Source organism: Sus scrofa, chromosome 5 (assembly GCF_000003025.6).
Source record: "Sus scrofa isolate TJ Tabasco breed Duroc chromosome 5, Sscrofa11.1, whole genome shotgun sequence".
Taxonomy (NCBI): Eukaryota; Metazoa; Chordata; class Mammalia; order Artiodactyla; family Suidae; genus Sus; species Sus scrofa.
The window spans coordinates 68,864,383-68,882,517 of NC_010447.5; the positions used below are offsets into that span (position 1 = coordinate 68,864,383).

At 46.7% G+C, this 18,135-nt stretch overlaps 1 protein-coding gene across 1 annotated transcript in view; it reads right to left on the reverse strand.

The window, feature by feature from the left end:
• The window catches only part of CACNA2D4 (calcium voltage-gated channel auxiliary subunit alpha2delta 4), a 94,306-nt gene that overhangs the window by 59,291 nt on the left and 16,880 nt on the right, over positions 1-18,135 (reverse strand). The window contains exons 11-16 of the mRNA XM_021092500.1: positions 17,159-17,292; positions 16,029-16,091; positions 15,182-15,262; positions 14,541-14,615; positions 2,284-2,370; positions 1,775-1,846 (exon numbers count right to left, since the gene is read on the reverse strand). Of these exons, the coding sequence (XP_020948159.1) occupies positions 1,775-1,846; positions 2,284-2,370; positions 14,541-14,615; positions 15,182-15,262; positions 16,029-16,091; positions 17,159-17,292 (512 nt within the window). The remainder of the gene's footprint in view (positions 1-1,774; positions 1,847-2,283; positions 2,371-14,540; positions 14,616-15,181; positions 15,263-16,028; positions 16,092-17,158; positions 17,293-18,135) is intronic.

The following is an 18,135-nucleotide window of genomic DNA, read 5'->3' on the forward strand; positions in this document are numbered from 1 at the left end:
GCTGAGTCATTACATAACTGGGTGGAGGGAGAGGAGAGGACAGTAAATTTTAAATATGAGACAGAGAGCCTTCCCTAGAGACTTGGGAAATCTTTAAAGTTGGAGATGAGCAAGGAAACAAGGACCCATCCTACAGGAAGGCCTCACAAGAGATGGTCAGGAGTGGTGGACAGAATCAGACTCGAACACGCCAACTGGCGATGAAATGTCGAGGTGATCTTGAGCAAGTCTTTGAATTTCCTCATCTGTAAAAGGGGGGGTCAGACAGAACTCACGTTGTAGGGTTGTGTGAAGCAGGCGGATGTTAGGATGTATTTAGTCCAGCTTCTCGTAAACGTTAGCTTCCATCATTATCGTGACAGATTGTGGTAGAGGCAAGGGCTGAAAACTGTGTGCTGGGTAGTGCCCATCACGGTCACGACCATGGTCAGCATCACCTACTTCTTCATATCAGAGCACCATATGCCAGGAAGCCTTTGACGAATTGCAAATCTAACCTGGACGGTTAATTAGCAGCAAAGAACACATTTTGAAGGTTTGGACGGAAGCTTCAGGTGACGCTCAGACTGCCTGGAACTGGTTAGGACTGTCCCTTGGTGGCTTTGAGAAGTGGACCTGGTGCTCAGGGGACAGGATGCAAGACAAACTGCAGCCCTTGATGAGCTCATCTGAGTTTGATGTCATGCAGCTGTGCTCAAATCTGCCTCGAAGTTGCCCGACGCCACGTGTGGTACTTTCCCTGTGGCCTGGCCACAGGTCTCCTCTGACATGCTCTGGCAGCACTGCGCAGTGGTCCTTGGTGCATGTGAGCAGGAGGCCGGTCGGGATAAAGGTGCAGGCACTTGGAAGAAACGTGCTTTTCTGGGTTAAGAGAAGTTGCTACTGGGACGGTTGGAGGTCAGTAATGTTGCCTGGCCTGCCTGAACGAAGCCCCCTCTTGGTCTAGAGCCTGAGAAAGAGCAGGCAGAAGCCTGGAAATGACTGGGTCCCAGTGAAAACCAGTCCATGTGATCAAAGGAAAGCAGAAATGCTTTTCCTTCCAGTGTTTTCTTGTTGGCCTCCATGGAGGTCTGCGTGTGTCTGTGGAAGAACTTGGGTCTAATTGTTGTAGACAGATGCCTGTGTTCTCCCTGCGGAGGCAGATGGGGGACAGGAGGGGGCGGTGGGGGTGGCTGCAAGGGAGGAGGTGACATTTGTAAATATGTCAAGGGACAAGGCAGAGTCAGTGCAAATGCAGCAGAGCCACTTAAATAAGAAGATGAAGCGGCCTTTTGTATATGATGTGCGGGTCTGTGGGGATGGAAATGGCATTGGTGGGGGTGGGGGTTCCCTTTCGTGATTATCTGTGGTTACCGTGAGTGAAAACCTGCTCGGGATAGCAATTATTTTCAACTTCTTCCCATATAACATGTTTTACAAGAGCTGCTAACAGTCTGCAAAACTGTCAGTTTCCCCCTTTCTATCATAAACAACGAAAGGACCAAATAAGGCAGCATGAGGAAGGGCAAAGCACTGTAAAGGACTGGGACCCACCTGCTGCCCTGCCCAGCGGCCCCTAATAACCAGGCATTGGGTGGGCAGTACCTCCTGGGCCGGAGCCCCTCAGGGCTGACCCCTGCTGGGCTGGGCCCTCTAATCAGGCCCGCCAGGCTCCAGCCAGCTCTCAAGTCTCAAGCTCTAATTCAGCCATATCCCTGTCCCCACCCCAAACCTCAGTTAACTACGACGCTGCTTCCTGGGACTGGACCCCAGTTCTTTCCCTCAAGCGCCTTACCCCTCTGTCCAGCGGGACCTTCACGTCCATGGAGAGAGACCCTGTCTCCCTGTTGATCATGGCTGTTCTCAGCTTCAGGAGGAAAGGCGATGTTGTTAGCTCCTGGGCTCACACTGGCGGGCGGGGGAGGCACCGAGCCTAGGCCTGGAGGTGACCCCTGGGAACTCTCTTCCTGGAAGGAGAGCTAGGCTTGCCCCCCCGCCCATCGCTAGGATTCTGGAATTCACCAAGAGAAAGCGCCTGACATGTGAGGGAGCACAGTGGCCTACCCCTGAGACATAATTTCCTCCAGGACGACTCCTGACACCAAGGCCAGCCTATAAATCACTGGAGCTCAAACTCTGTGCCTCAGAGGAAGATGCTGTTTTCTCTTTCTAGTTACTGGGAGAACTGCTCCTTGCTTCTGCTATGGGCCCAGAAAGGTTGTGGGCTCAATGAGCTCAGCGTCTGCAGCCCGGGCACCCTATCCAGCCCAGCTGGCCCTGGCCCCAGCACCTGCTTCCACTCACAGTTCCGGCCTGGTCTTCCCATTCCACTTCCGAGAGGTCCACACTGTTGTAGTTGGGTTTGGGCTTCAGTTTCTTCCCCTCCCAGTACTGAGGAGAAGAGACAGAGGTGAACACAGGGCCCCCCTCACACCCCAGCCTGTCTGTGAAGCCTGGCAGCTGGGCTCATGAAACCAGAGAACGCCAGCGATTCCTCACCGTGGTCTGGGCTGAGCTTCCATCCATTTGTGACAGATGCTCTCCCAACCTTCAGGTGAGTGTTTCCCTTGATGAGGTGTTCCCTTCGGACAGCCCTCACTGTTAGAATGTTCTTCCTCCTCCAGAGCTAAAATCTGTCTCCCTGTGACTTTTACCCAAGGGTCCTAAAAGCTGTTCCTGGAGCTACCTGGAACATCTCCCACCTGACAACCCTGGGGATTTTCAAAGGGGCCCATCACTCCTGAGACCCCAAGGGAAACATTCTTCATTGGCAGAAACCTCAGCTTCCTCTGAATATGCTCCACTTGGTCAACTGCTCTCAAAACAGAGTGCCTGGGACAAGTTTCAGATGAGGTCTGAGCAGTGTAGACAGATGGCATGAGCTGTATGGACCAAATCTTGCATGTCTCTGGCTGTTGCCTCTGACTGCTAATATCCAGGACAGCTACTTTGCCCTGACAGGTCGAACCAAGGTTTCAGCCAATGACACCCCCTTGACTTGCCTCATGACACACTGTTAAATCACAGCTTGACAATCTTATGCTTGAGCATCGAGGATGTTGCAGAACTTTCCATGCATCCTTAATAGATATTTCATTTTGGTTATTCCAGCCCATTGTTTTAGATGAATACTTCCTGAGATATTAATTTTCTTGCTTCATGTATTACCATAACTGCCAGACATTGTGGCATCTGCCTTCTGTGTTACTGTCTTATTGATAGAATTTGTGAATAGGACAGAGCCAAGGACAGACAGATGCCACAGAGCCTAATAAAGCCCTCCTACCAGCCTGACGCAGAACCATTAATCAGCACTTTTTGAATGTTGTTATGATTTTCCGGCTCTGACTTCTCCCCTTCTCTCTGATACCAAGACAGATACTGTCAAGCAATACACTAGTAGGTCTGCAGCACTTCCCAGGTTTAGTTTAGTGATAGACCAAAAAAGGGAAGTTAGTGGGGGGGGGAGGCAGGATCAAGATGGCGGCAGCAGAGGACAAGGCGCTCGCCTTCTCCCACAAAATTGAAAAACAGCATCTACATGTAGAACGACTCACAGAGAACATCTGCTGAAGGCTAGCAGAAGACCTCAGACCTCCAAGAAGGGCAAGAGACCCTCCACATAACTGGGTAGAACAAAAGGAAAAAAAGAGAGCTAGAAGAGAAAAAAGGAACAAGCCCTCCTGAGAGGGGGCTGTGAAAGAGCAAAGGAACCTGCATCCTGGGAGGCCACTAACTGATAGGGAGATCAGCCTGGTTGGATGGGGAGCCCTAAAGCCTCAGAGAGAAGTGCAGCAGCTGAAGTGAGGAGGGAAAAGCAGAGAGAGAGCTGCACAGACCACGGGACATCACCTGGGACACCACAGCCTGAGACCCTCGGGTGGGGGCTGGGCACTGAGACTCAGAGTTCAGAGGTCAGTTCTGGGGAGAACACTAGGACTGGCTGTGTGGAGATAGCCTGGGGGCTGGGGAGAGGTGCACCACAGGCTAGGGAGCAGAGTGCCATGCACGGAGAAATGGAGTGCCCCCTCAGCACAGAGAGTGCTGGAGGAGGCAGGAGAAGTAGGAAGCCACTGCTGGGGAGGGTGAGAGGAGGAGGGGTGGGACCACCATAGGAACATCTTTCTCTGTGCACACTCAGGCTCTCCAGTTGTGGGGTGTCTCTTGCATGGGCTATGGGTGATGGGGGCAAGCTATTGCAGCCATCTTGAACTCCAGATGGCCCACCGCCACTAAGGGTCCTGTGACCAAGCACTACCTGAGGCATTGGTCACCTCAGGGGTTCCCATGAAGGAGGGCCTTGCAACTGAGAACTACCTGTCGCCCTCACTCTCCTGGGAAGGCACAAACCCTGCCTTGTGCCTGGCAAGAGCTATGGGCTCTGTCCCCACCTTCCTGAGGGTCACTGCCACTTCTCAGGGCCCTGCAGCCAGGAGCAGTCTTCAACCCTATATCCCCATGAGTTCTTGCCTCTGTCAAGGGCCCAGCAACCAGGTGCTACCTGCAGGCACCACCCATTGGCCCCATTTCACTGAAAGCACATGCACAGGCTGTATAACAGCACACTGCCTATCAAGGGGATAACAGCCTGTACACACTGAGGAACAAATCCAATCCAAAAGCAGTTCTCATGCCAAAGGGGGAAAAAAAAAGGAAGCCTTCACAAACTACCCAGGAGTACTCTCAAACAGAAATAGTGCTCCAAGACTACAGTAGATAATTGTTTTCCCTAAATTCACACAGGAAGAAAAACATAAGCAAAATGAAGAAGCTCATGAAACATTCCTAGTGAAAAGAACAGGAGAATTCCCCTGAAGGAGCAAACAATGAAACAGACCTCTGCAGCCTAACAGACACTGAGTTCAAAAGGAGGTAATGAAAATACTGAAGGAATTAAGAACAGATATCAGCAGTAATACAGATTACTTTTAAAAGGAGCTAAAAACCATAAGAAGGAGCCAAGAAACATTAGAAAATTCATTTGCAGAGACAAAAGCTGAGTTAAAGGCACTGAAGAGCAGAATGAATAATGCAGAGGAATGAATAAGTGACTTGGAAGATAGAAAAATGAAAATCATCCAATCAGGATAGCAGACAGAAAACCAAATGAAAAAATATGGAAGAAGTATAAGAGATCTATGGGGTAATACAAAGCATGCCAATCTATGCATAATAGGGATTCCAGAAGGAGAAGAAAAAGAAAAGGGGACTGAAAATATATTTGGGAGTTCCCATCATGGCTCAGTGGTTAACGAACCTGACCAAGTAACCATGAAGTTGTGGGTTCAATCTCTGGCCTCACTCAGTGAGTTAAGGATCTGGCGTTGCTGTGAGCTGTGGTGTAGGTCTCAGATGCGGCTTGGATCCTGCGTTGCTGTGGCTCTGAGGTAGGCCAGTGGCTACAGCTTCAATTAGACCCCTAGCCTGGGAATCTCCATATGCCATGGAAGCAGCCCTAGAAAAAGACAAAAAAAAAAAAAAAAAAAAAGAAAGAAAAAAAAAAGAAAAAGAAAAAGAAAGTATACTTGGCTGAAAAAAAATTATGGCTGAAAATGTCCAAATCTAAAGGAAACAGATATCAGGATACAGGAAGCACAGAAGGCCCCAAACAAGTTGAACCCAAACAGACCTCCACCAAGACATATAATAAAAATAGAAAAGGTTAGAGATAAGGTGAGGATTTTAAAGGCAGCAAGAGCAAAACAAAGAGTTAACTATAAGTGAATTCCTTATAAGTCTATTAGCTGATTTCTCCAGAAAAACACTACAGGCCAGAAGAGAGTGGCAAGATATACTCAAAGTTCTAAGAGGGAAAAATATGCAATCTAGAATACTCTACCCAGCAAGATCATTTAAAATAGAAAGAGAAATAAAGAATTTCTCAGACAAACAAAAACTAAGCAAATACAGCAATACTAAACCCATTCTAAAAGAAATACTGAAAGGTCTCCACTAGGAAAGAAGTAAGAAGATATAGGATGGGGGAGATCACAACTGGAAAGCAATCACTTAAATAAAGCAAGTATACAGATTAGAAAGAAAAAAGCCCTATTTGTGAAAGCATGATAAACACAAGAAACAGCAAAAGGATAGACATGAAGATGTATAAAAGAGCATCAAAGTCATAAAATGTGGGGAAGAAGAGTAAGAAAATCTAGACTTCTTTTTTAAGAAAGTGTTTGAGCCTATATGACTATCAGTCTAAAGCAAGCATATACAGGAAAGGGTTAACATATGTGAAAAACAGGGCAACTACAAATCAAAAACAAACAACAGATTCACCAAAAAAAAAAAAAAAAAAAAGAGAGCACGAGAGCGAAAAGTGGACACAGGCATAAAATAAAAGGAAATCATCAATGAAAAAAGAAAGGAACATGAATTCCCCTTGTGGCACAGTGGAAATGAATCCATCTAGGAACCATGAGGTTATAGGTTTGATCCCTGGCGTTGCTCAATGGGTTAAGGGTCTGGTGCTGCTGTGGCTGTGGTGTAGGCTGGCAGCTGTAGCTCTGATTCAACCCATAGCCTGGGAACCTCCACATGCTGCCAATGTACATATTTATCAATAATTACCTTACATGTCAATGGACTGAATGGTCCAATCAAAAGACACAGAGTGGCAGACTAGATTAAAAACTGGATTAAAAAAACCCAACAATCCAATTAAAAAATGGTCCAATTAAAAATTCAGAAGACCTGAACAGACATTTCTCCAAAGAAGATATATAGATGGCCAACAAGCACATGAAAAAATGTGCAACTTCACCAATTATTAGAGAAGTGCAAATCAAAACTGTGAGGTACCACCTCATACCAGTCAAAATGACCATCATTAATAAGTCCACAAATAATAAATGCTGGAGAGGGTGTGGAGAAAAGGGGACCATCCTACGCTGTTGGTGGGAATGTCAACTGGTACAATCACTATGGAAAAGAGTATGGAGGTACTTCAGCAAAGCCATACTAAGAAGGAAAAATGGAGCTGGAGGAATCAGGCTCCTTGACGTCAGACTATACTACAAAGCTACAGTCATCCAAACCATACGGTATTGGCAGAAAGACAGAAATATGGATCAGTGGAACAGGACAGAAAACCCAGAATTAAACCCATACACCTACGGTCAACTAATATATGACAGCAGGAGGCAAGAATATACAATAGAGAAAAGACAGCCCCTTCAGTAAGCGGTGCTGGGAAAATTGGACAGCCACATGAAAAAGAATGAAATTAGAACACTTCCTAACACCATACACAAAAATCAACTCAAAATGGATTAAAGACCTAAACATAAGACCAGATATTATAAAACTCTTAGAGGAAAACATAGGCCAGACACTCTCTGACATAAACCACAGCAATATCTTCTCAGATCCACTTCCTAGAGTAATGACAATAAGAACAAAAATAAACAAATGGGACTTAATTAAACTTAAAAGTTTCTGCACAGCGAAGGAAACCCTAAACAAAATGAAAAGACAAAACACAGAATGGAGAAAAATCTTTGCAAATGAAGTGACTGACAAGGGATTAATCTCCAAAATTTATAAACACCTCCTGCGGCTCAGTACCAAAAAAAATAAACAACCCCATCAAAAAATGGGAAGAAGATCTAAACAGACAATTCTCCAAAGAAGACATATGGATGGCCAAAAAACACATGAAAAGATGCTCAACATCACTAATTATTAGAGAAATGCAAATAAAACCACTATGAGATACCACCTTACACCAGCCAGAATGGCCATCATCGGAATGTCTACACACAATAAACGCTGGGGGTGGAGAAAAGGGAACCCCATTACACTGTTGGTGGGAATGTAAATTGGTGCAACCACTGTGGAAAAGAGTATGGAGACTCCTTGGGAAACTAAAAATAGATTACCATTTGATCTAGCAATCCCACTCCCGGGCATCTATCCAGAGAAAACCATGACTTAAAAAGATACATGTACTCCAATGTTCACTGCAGCACTATATACAATAGCCAAGACATGGAAACAACTTAAATTTCCTTTGACAGAGGAGTGGATAAAGAAGATGTGGTACATATACACAATGGAATATTACTCAGCCATTAAAAGGAAAGAAATAATGGCATTTGCAGCAACACTGATGGACACAGAAATTATCATGCTAAGTGAAGTTAGCCAGAAAGTGAGACACCAACATCATATGCTATCACTTACATGTGGAATCTTAAAAAGGACACAGTGAACTTCTTTGCAAAACAGATACTGACTCACAGACTCTGAAAAACTTATGAGACAGGTTGGGGGTGGGGGGATACACTGAGGGTTTGGGATGGAAATCCTATAAAATTTGGTTGTGATAATGATTGTTGTACAACTATAAATATAATAAAATTCACTGAGTAATTAAAAAAAAACCAAAGGCCATAAAGAAACATAGAGAAGGACACTAATCATAAAAGGATCAAGTCAAGAGGGGACATTACACCCATCAATATATATGCTTCTAATATAGGAGCACCCAAATACATAAAACAAACACTAACAGGTATAAAAGGAGAAATTTATAGAAATACAATAATAGTAGGAGTCATTAACACCCCACTCACATCAATAACAGACCTTCTAGACAGAAAATCAGAAGGCAACAGAGATCCTAAATGACATAGTAGGACAGTTAGACTTAATTGGTATTTTTAGGAGATTATACTCAAAAAAAAAAAAAAAACCCACCAGAATATATGTTCTTTTCAAGTGCACATGGAACATTTTCTAGGATTAACCACATACTGGGGCACAAAACTAACCTCAGCAAATTTAAGAGTATAGAAATTATTCCAAGCATCTTCTCTGAACAATGGCATGAAACCAGAAATCAACCACAGGAAAGGAAATGAGAAAAAATGGACTACTTGGAAACTAAACAGCATGCTACTGAAAAGTCAGTGGGTCAATGAGGAAATCAAAAAGGAAGTTAAAATATTCCTTGAGACAAACGACAATGAAAGGACAACCATAGAAGCTCTATGGGATGCCACAAAAGCATTTCTTCGAGGGAAGTTCATAGTGATACAGGCTTCCCTCAAAAAACAAGAAAAATCTCCAGTCAACAACCTGACCTACCACCTAAAAAAATTAGAAAAAGAACCAACAAAAGCTAAAGTCAGCAGAAGGAAGGAGAGCATAAAGATCAGAGAGGAAATCACTAAAATAGAGATTTTTTTTTAAAAAAAAGGAAAAAAATCAATAAAACCAAGAGCTGGTTATTTGAAAGGGTAAACAAAATTGACAAACTTCTGGCCAGACTCACCAAGAAGAGAGAGAGAGAACCCAAATAAACAATGAAGGAAATGAAAAAGGAGAAATCTCAACTGATACCGAAGAAATACAAAAAACCATAAGAGAATACTACAAACAATTCTATGCCACCAAATTTGACAACCTAGAAGAAATGAACAACTTTCTAGAGACATGCAGCTTACCAAGACTAAATCAGAAAGAAAGAGATCATTTGAACAGACTGATCACTAGAAATGAAAATGAATATATGATAAAAACACGGCCCACAAACTAAAGTACAGGACCAGATGGCTACACAGGCAAATTCTACCAAACGCACAGAGAACAACTTATACCCACCCTTCTTAAACTTTTCCAAAATATGGACGATGGAACACTCCCAAAGACATTCTGTGAAGCCACCATCACCCCAATATCAAAACCAGACAAAGATACTACCAAAAAAGAAAATTCTAGGCCAATATTTTTGATGAATATCGATGCAAAACTTCTCAACAAATTCTAGCCTACTGAATCCAACAACACATAAAAAGTTCATATACCAAGACCAAGTGGGATTCACCCCAAGTTCACCAGGATGGTTCAATATATGCAAATCAATCAATCAACTTCATACACCACACTAACAAAAGAAGTCAAAAACCACACAATCATCTCAATAGAGGCAGAAAAAGCATTTGACAAAATCCAACCTCTGTACATGATAAAAACTCTTACCAAATTTGATACAGAGGAAACATACCTCAACATCATAAAAACCATTCATGACAAACCCACAGCTGGTATAGTATTCCACAGAGAAAAGCTGAAAGCCTTCCTGCTAAAATCTGGAACAAGACAAGGGATGCCCACTCTTAACAGTTTTATTCAACATTGTATTGGAAGTCCTAGCCACAACAATCAAACAAAAGCAATAAAAAGTATCCAAATTGGAAGGTAAAATGTAAAATTGTCACTTTATGCAGAAGACATGATACTATATATAGAAAACTCTAACGACTTCACACAAAAGCTACTCAAACTAATCAACAAGTTCAGCAGAATAGAAGAATACAAGATTAATATTCAGAAATCAGTTGCATTTCTGTATACTAACAATGAAATATTAGAAAAGGAATATAACAAATACCTTTTAAAATTGTACCCAAAAAATTAAATATCTAGAATAAACCTGACCAAGGATGTGAAAGACTTGTACACTGAGAACTATAAAACATTAATCAAGGAAATTAAGGAGGATTTAAAGAAATGGAAAGATATCCCATGCTCCCAGATTGGAATAACTAATATTGTTAAAATGTCCATACTACCCATAGCAATCTACAGCTTTAATGTCATCCCTATCAAATTACCCATGACGTTTTTTCACAGGATGAGAACAAATAATCCAAAAATTTATATGAAACCATAAAAGACTCAGAATTGCCAAAGCAATCCTCAGGGAAAACAAAACAAAACAAAACAAAACAAAGCAGGAGGCATAACTCTCTGAGACTTCAGACAATATTACAAAGCTCCAGTAATCAAGACAGCGTGGTAATGGTACAAAAACAGACAGATGGACAAATGGAATATAATAAAGAGCCCAGAAATAAATCCAGACACCTATGGTCCATTGATCTTTGACAACGGAGGCAAGAATATAAAATGGGAAAAATATCTGTCACTTCACCAAGTGGTGCTGGGAAACTGTACAGCTTCATGTGAATCAAATGAACTTAGAACACATCCTCACACCATGCACGAAAATAAACTCAAAATGGCTTAAAGACTCAAACATAGGACAAGATACCATAAAACACGTAGTAGAGAACATAGGAAAAACATTCTCTGACATAAACTGTACATATGTTTTCTTAGCCTAGTCTCCAAGGCAGGAGAAATAAAAACAAAGAGAAACAAGACCTAATCAAACTGACAAGCTTTTGCATAGCAAAGGAAACCATTAAAAAACCAAAAAGACAAGCTACAGAATGGGAGAAAATAGTTGTAAATGATGTAACTAACAAAGGTTTAATATTCAAAATATATAAATGACTCATACAACTCAGCAACAAAAAAAGAAACAACCCAATCAAAAAATGCCAAAAGGCCTAAATAGACATTTCTCTGAAGAAGACATATGGATGGCCATCAGGCACATGAAAAAATACTTGACATCACTAATTATTAGAGGAATGCAAATCAAAACCACAATGAGACACCACCTCACACTGGTCAGAATGGCCAAGATTAGTAAGTCTACAAATAACAAATGCTGGAGAGGGTGTGGAGAATAAGGAACCCTCCTACACTGTTGGTGGGAATGTAAATTGGTACAACCATTATGGAGAACTGCATGGATGTTCCTCAGAAAACTCAATATAGAACTACTATGTGATCCAACAATCCACTGCTGGGTATATATCCAGAGGGAACCATGATTTGAAAAGATACATGCACCTGTACATTCACTGCAGCACTATATAAAATAGCCAAGACATGGAAACCAATTTAAATGTCCATCAACAGATGAATGTATTAAGAAGATGTGGTACATATACTCAATGGAATACTACTCAACCATAAAAAGAAGGAAATAATTCCATTTGTGGCAACAAGGATGCGACTAGAGATTATCATACTAAGTGAAGTAAGTCAGAAAGAAAAAGACAAATACCATATGATATCACTTGAACGTAGAATCTAATATATGGCACAAAGGAACCTATCTATAAAACAGAAACTTGTGGTTGCCAAGGGGGCCAGGGGAGGGAGTGGGATGGACTGGGAGTCTGGGATTAGTAGATTCAAATTATTACATTTTTTTTTTCTTTTTTGGTCATCCTGCAGCATTTGGAGTTCCCTGGACCAGGGGTCAGATCCAAGGTCAGCTGCAACCTAAGACATAGATGCGGCAATGCTGGATCCTTAACCCACTGTGCTGGGCCAGGGATTGAACCTGTGTCCCAGTGCTCCCAAGAAGCCACTGATTCTTTTGAGCCACAGTGGGATCTCTGCAAACTATTACATTTAGAATGGATAATGAGGTCCTACTGTACAGCACAGGGAACTATACACAGTCTCTTGAGATAGACTGTGATGGAAGACAAGAAAGGGAGTGTATGTATGTGTAACTTTGCTGTACAGCAGAAATTTACAATGTCGTAAACCAACTATATGCTAATAATTTTTTTAAAAAAAGGGCAGAGGAGGAGTTCCTGTCATGGTGCAGTGGAAACGAATCCGACTAGGAACCATGAGGTTGCAGGTTCGATCCCTGGCCTCACTTAGTGGGTTAAGGATCCAGCCTTGCTGTGAGCTGTGGTATGGGTCACAGACGCAACTCAAATCCCATGTTGCTGTGGCTGTATTGCAAGCCAGCAGCTGAGCTCCGATTCGACCCTGAGTTTGGGAACCTCCATATGCCACAGGAGCAGCCCTAAAAACCAAAAAATAATAATAAAAAAAAGAAAGACAGTCTGTCATCAGGGCCAACTAGGAATTAATCGGAGGGTCTCTTTTCAGTAGGACAACACCCCTGCCTCCATGTTGGTGAATTACTGAAATCCTTCATCACTGTGCTTCTTGCTCCAGCCTGGTCCTTTTTTTACCCCAGGAAGCATCTCCAGTCTCTTGCCTGTCCAGAGGTCTGCAGTGCCCTGCCTCACAGGACCCCCATATCCCTATTCCCACCCCTGCTCAGTTGATACTCCCATTTTGGCTTTACTGGGTGTCTGTTCTCATGACAAACAACACTGTCCTGCTCTCCTCTGCATGGGATGTGCTGTTTCTGAGTGAGGAGTGGCAGCCCTCATTCAGTGCCATCTCCCAATTCCTGATGACACCTGAAAGGCCATTTTCACCTCCTCACATGAAAACCACCATTCCATTTTAATTACTCATCCTTTGGGCACTAACATAGAAAGCTTTCAGGCCAAAGGCATGGCTCTTGACCCTATTGTAACTGATTTTTAGGGATGTTCTCTATTATTTTTCTTTCTTTTTTTTGTAACTCAACAGTTATTGTCCTTGATCCCTGTCGTAAGAGGATCGCATTTTCTGCAGGGATCTCATTGTGCTGGCTCTACTCTATCTGCTGTGATGTGACAGTGCTCTGTGTGGTGCTATCCTCTGTTTCATTTGTGTAAGTCTAGTTCCTTAATTAGAGCATAAATGTCTGTTTACAGCTTTCTCAGCGCATAAGGCCAGGTGCACGGTGAACTGATTGGTTGACACCTTCTACTCATTTCCATATACTATACTGGTGGTGACAGACAGGTGTCTGATCAGTGCCCCTAATTCCACAAGTCAGCTCCAGCATCAACATCTCTGTTACTTCCCTAGGATGTTATTGTCTTCTTCCTGGGGTTGCCCCTCTAGAACCCGCTGGGACAATCAGGGACCTATGATGGAGTCAGATGCTTGACCAGCAAGCCTCAGTTGGGAAGACGGGGTGGTCTCCAGTGTGCCCTGATCTCCCTCAACTCCAACCGCCTCAAGTATGCCTTAAATAGCTCAATCTGTGTCTTAGTCGTAAGGGTACCTCTGACCCACAGGTAAAGAGTGTGGCCTGGACTGGTTTTCCGTGGCACCGGGCAGGTGAGGCCATGGTGAAGGCCGTCTTGGTGCCAAGCTCAACTCAGGATGAGACTGTGGTGGGGGAAGGACTTTGACGCTGCAGGACCTTACGCCCCCTCTGCCTCTGCCCCAACAATCACCCTGAGAGGTGTGGGCAAGGGCCAGGGCCACAGGGAGTGGCCCTGGAGGCAAAATTTGGATGAAAGGACACAGCTTTCTCTCCAGCCTTGGTTGCTCAGCTGAACAGGTGGAAACGCCCTGAGTCGTCATGTGGGGATGGAGGAGCTGGAAGGAGGTGGGAGTTCTCAGGAACATATCCCAAGCCTCAGCTCTCAGGGGACTCTGCCCTGCCATTTCTAAAGTTAGCTTGGCACTCACACCCCCTTGGGTGGCCCTGGAGCTCTGGGGGCATGCAGTCAGACGCCAAGAGGGAGCATGGGTGGGGGCTCGACTGGGGCAGCGATGGCAGCAAGTGGCGGGTCCTACAGGGAAAACTGCACACTCATCACCAGCTCCCCGAGCCTGACTGGTACCAGTTCGTGTGTTGCTGCCTTGTCTCTCCCGCTAGATCATAAACAATTGAAAAATAGGGACCACAACTTAAATTCTTTGTCTAGTGTTACACTGAATTCTTAAATGGAGCCAAATGTACGTTCCTTGTTTTAATTGTTTTTATCAACTACCCCCAAATCCCATGGTTAAGACCCCAGGCAAATAGGATCGGCACCTACCAGGGGTCGGAGGTCAGGATGTGAGAGGATGTAGCCATTGTTCGTGTTCAGAAAGGCATATCCGTGCACACCGAGCTAGGAGACAGGGGTGAGGGGTGTCAGTGGGCATTTGTGCAGAGGACTGGGGCTGGGATGGGCTTGGGGCCACAGGCGGGAAGACGGCAGCTCAGAGCCCCGGGTTTCACAAACCAGAGTGTGCTGGGCCGGCCGTTCTAGCCACTGGCTCTGAATTCCACTCCAAATTCTACTGTTTGAAGTGACCGCAATATAACCAAGTACGCCACTACCTGCCTCCTCCCCGCACCTGCTCTAGGTGCTTAAATGACACAACCTCATTCCTCCCTAACTGGGGCTTCGTGGCCAGGAGCAGACTGAGAAACTGAGGCAGTGGGACAAGCGCTGAAGGCCACGGAACACATTACAGCTGCGGTGACCAGGGGTCCCCAGCCTCTGTTCCTGTGCTCTGCCCCACACATCTCTAAGGGTGGAATTTCTGGGGGTGGAATGTGGGGGGATGTCCGGGCAGTGGAGTGTTGGGAGGGGCTGTGGGCCCCACCCCAGCTGTGGGCTTGGCTGTGCTGCCTGCAGGGAGATTCCTAAGCCTGCTGGGCTGGCTCCTGGGTGTCCTGATCGGGGCTCACCTTGTACCGGGGTGCCAGCTTCATCAACTCCCTCAGGGCCACATCGGAGCCCACCACACCCAGGAGGATGCCGTGGGATCGCTGAAAGGGAAACGCCAGTGTCAGGGGGGACCCAGATTCCCATGCACAGCACCAGACCGGACTGGCCTTTCCAGAGCGTGGAAGAGGAAGCCACCTGGACTTTTATGTGCTCCTTCCTCTGCAATCAGATTTTAGGCTGACCTCCCTCGAAAAAAGTCAAGAACTGACCAGAAGAGGCCACAGAAGTAATCTCAGCTGCTGGGAAGATTAATGTCCAGTATTAATGTTTATGTTGTAATATTTAAGTGAAACACAGAGTTGAATGAATATTCATCTTCAGAGCAGAGGCTGAATATGGGATCCAAGGGACCCTAACCTGGGGGCTCTGCAACACTCAGGCCTGGAAGGAACTGTTTCCTATGGGATGGAGGGTGGAAGGCCCTGAAACTCCCCCACCAGAGCCTTACAAACAGGTTAGAGCTGCCCAGACCCTGGGTTAAGCGTGGTTTTGCTGGAAGCCTGGCAGGCAACCCCTCTGACCCTGTATCCCCAAGGCAGGGTCCCAAATTCAAGCAGAGGGACAGCCCCAGGCTGGCTGAGCAGAATCTCGGGGTGGGGGGCATTGAGAAGAGTGTGGAACCCCCAGCCTTTCCTGACCCAAAGATTCTGACTTGGCCCAGAATATGCACATAAAAACTTTCCAAGGTGGCTCTGATGTCCTTCAAGAACCACTGGCCTAAAGATGCCAGCTAGGGGCCCCGACTCCGAATCTGCTGCTGCTGCTTATGGCTGGAGTAGCGGGGGGAGTCGTGGGGGGAACGCTCACCGTCTCGTTTTTCTTGCTGAAGACAGGCATGGCTACCGTGGTGAGGAGCGTCAGGCTCTGTGCCTGTGGGGTGAAGAGCGGTCAGGAGGGGCAGGGCCCCCAGATTAGGGGACCCAGGCCACCAATGTCAACCAGGACTCAGTGCCACCTTTCAACGGGAGGGAAGAGATCCCAAAGGAAGGTTCCCTTCCTGCACAGGAGAGCTGGCAGAAATGCTGGGGAGGGCGGAAGGGGGACCAGGGTGACGTCACTTAGCCAGGGTGGGTGTCAGAGTCCCAGAGCCTGCAGCCCAGCCCCCAAGCTCGCTCACTGGGCCCTCACATCTCAACCAAGCATGCCAAGGCTGACTGCTCACCCACGGGACAGGCCCATCCATGCTCGCCTGGAACCAAAGGCTCAGACACAGGATATGCCAAGGAATCAACAGGGGACAAGCTCTGGTCACTGAGCTGTAGGTTAAGTGTCAGGACAGACCCCCTGGAAGTTTCCCTGAAAGGTGGGGTGTGCCTCTCTCCCTGCCACCCCACAAAGCTTAGCATGTGGCTGCAGTTGTCCAGAGCTGGGACCAGGCAGATGCTGGGCGTGGCAGGGGCAGCGGGAGGGGGGCTGGGTCCCTGAGGGCCAGGGCTTCTTTTACACAAGGGGGATACACTGCTCTCCCATTGAAGCTACCACTTCCAGGCCTCTCCTAACCCAGCCTGACACGGCACCACTGGGGCAGAGGTCTGCGCTGTGGTGCGATGGAGGAGTGTTAGGACATCTCATCCGACTGTCCACTTCCCACGTCCGCTCTTGCATGTGAGAGACCGTGGCTGTCTCACTGAAAACTTGGGCCCAGAGCAGGGATGCTGGGTTAAGCTGCAGGATCTTGAACCACTGGTCAATCTCCTTTCTTCCCAGACCCGGTGGGAGAGGACAGTGAGGCGGTGAAGGGAGCAGGAGGGACAAGTCTGGAGCACACGGCCCTGTCCACGGAGGGCAGACCCCAGCTGGTCTGCTCCTGGAGTCCCAGCCGGGAGCCTCACCCTTCACAAGTCTCCCCAGGAGGCACTCTGCCTGGCCCTCTCCTGACCCACAAGTCACCTCTCACTCCCTGGGGGTTCCCAATTCTGGAGTGGCCTGGGCCCCACCTTGCTGTCCATGTAGGCTTCCGTCCAGGTGACGTCATGGTCATGGTTGATGACCATGGGCCGGCTCAGCACATGCAGGTACTCCATCACGTTCTCCTGGGCATCTGCCAGCGTGGAGATTTGCGTGTAGTAGCCTGGGGAGGGACAGCATGTGGCTGGGGGGTGTGGGCCCACGCCCTCCCTGGCCACCAATGGGTCATGGCTGGGCCCTGGCCGGGAGCTGCCCTAGGCCGCCAGGCTCTGCTTCTCCCAAGGCTGCCTTCTCCCCGGGGCAGCCTGGGCCCGGTGGGGGTGTGGGGATGTGAAGGCCTAGCCTTTCATGAGGGCGCCCAGCTCCAGAGCTGCCCAGGAGCAGCAGGGCCTCAACTCAGGGTACAATGCTGCCCTTCCCCTCCCCACAGGGCTGTCCTCCACGGTTCCCTCGCCTGCATGCAGCTCTGTCCAGAGGGCCCCACCTCCTCTTTTCTCTGACTGCTGCCCTCCCTCAGTTCTGGGGAGGGAGCTGAAGCCTCTCTGCTGTAGCTGAGGAGGTGTTTAAAACAGCAAATGCCAGAGTTTCCTAGTGGTCCAGTGGTTAAGGACCTGGTGTCACTAGTGTGACGAAGGTTTGATCCCTGGCCTGGGAATAGCTACATACTGTGGGTGCAGCCAAAAAACAAAAGAAAGATTGGGGGGCAAACGCCTTCCAAGGCTGTGAACAATTCAGCACATGTTTGCTCATCACCTCCCACCAAGTTCACTCTAGCTCCCAAGAGTGGGATAGCTTTCATACGCACAGTCCCAGACCCTTTGAACATGCTATTCCCTCTGTCAGGAACACCCTTCCCCGCTATCTGTGTCTGACTCACCCGCTACCATTTCTTTACATCTCACTGTAGGAGAGCCCCCAAAACACCACCCAGGGGCTGCTCTCCCCTGCCCTGCCCAGCCTATGCCCCTCTGCCTCCTGGCACCTTTCAGATCATGTCTCCCACAGC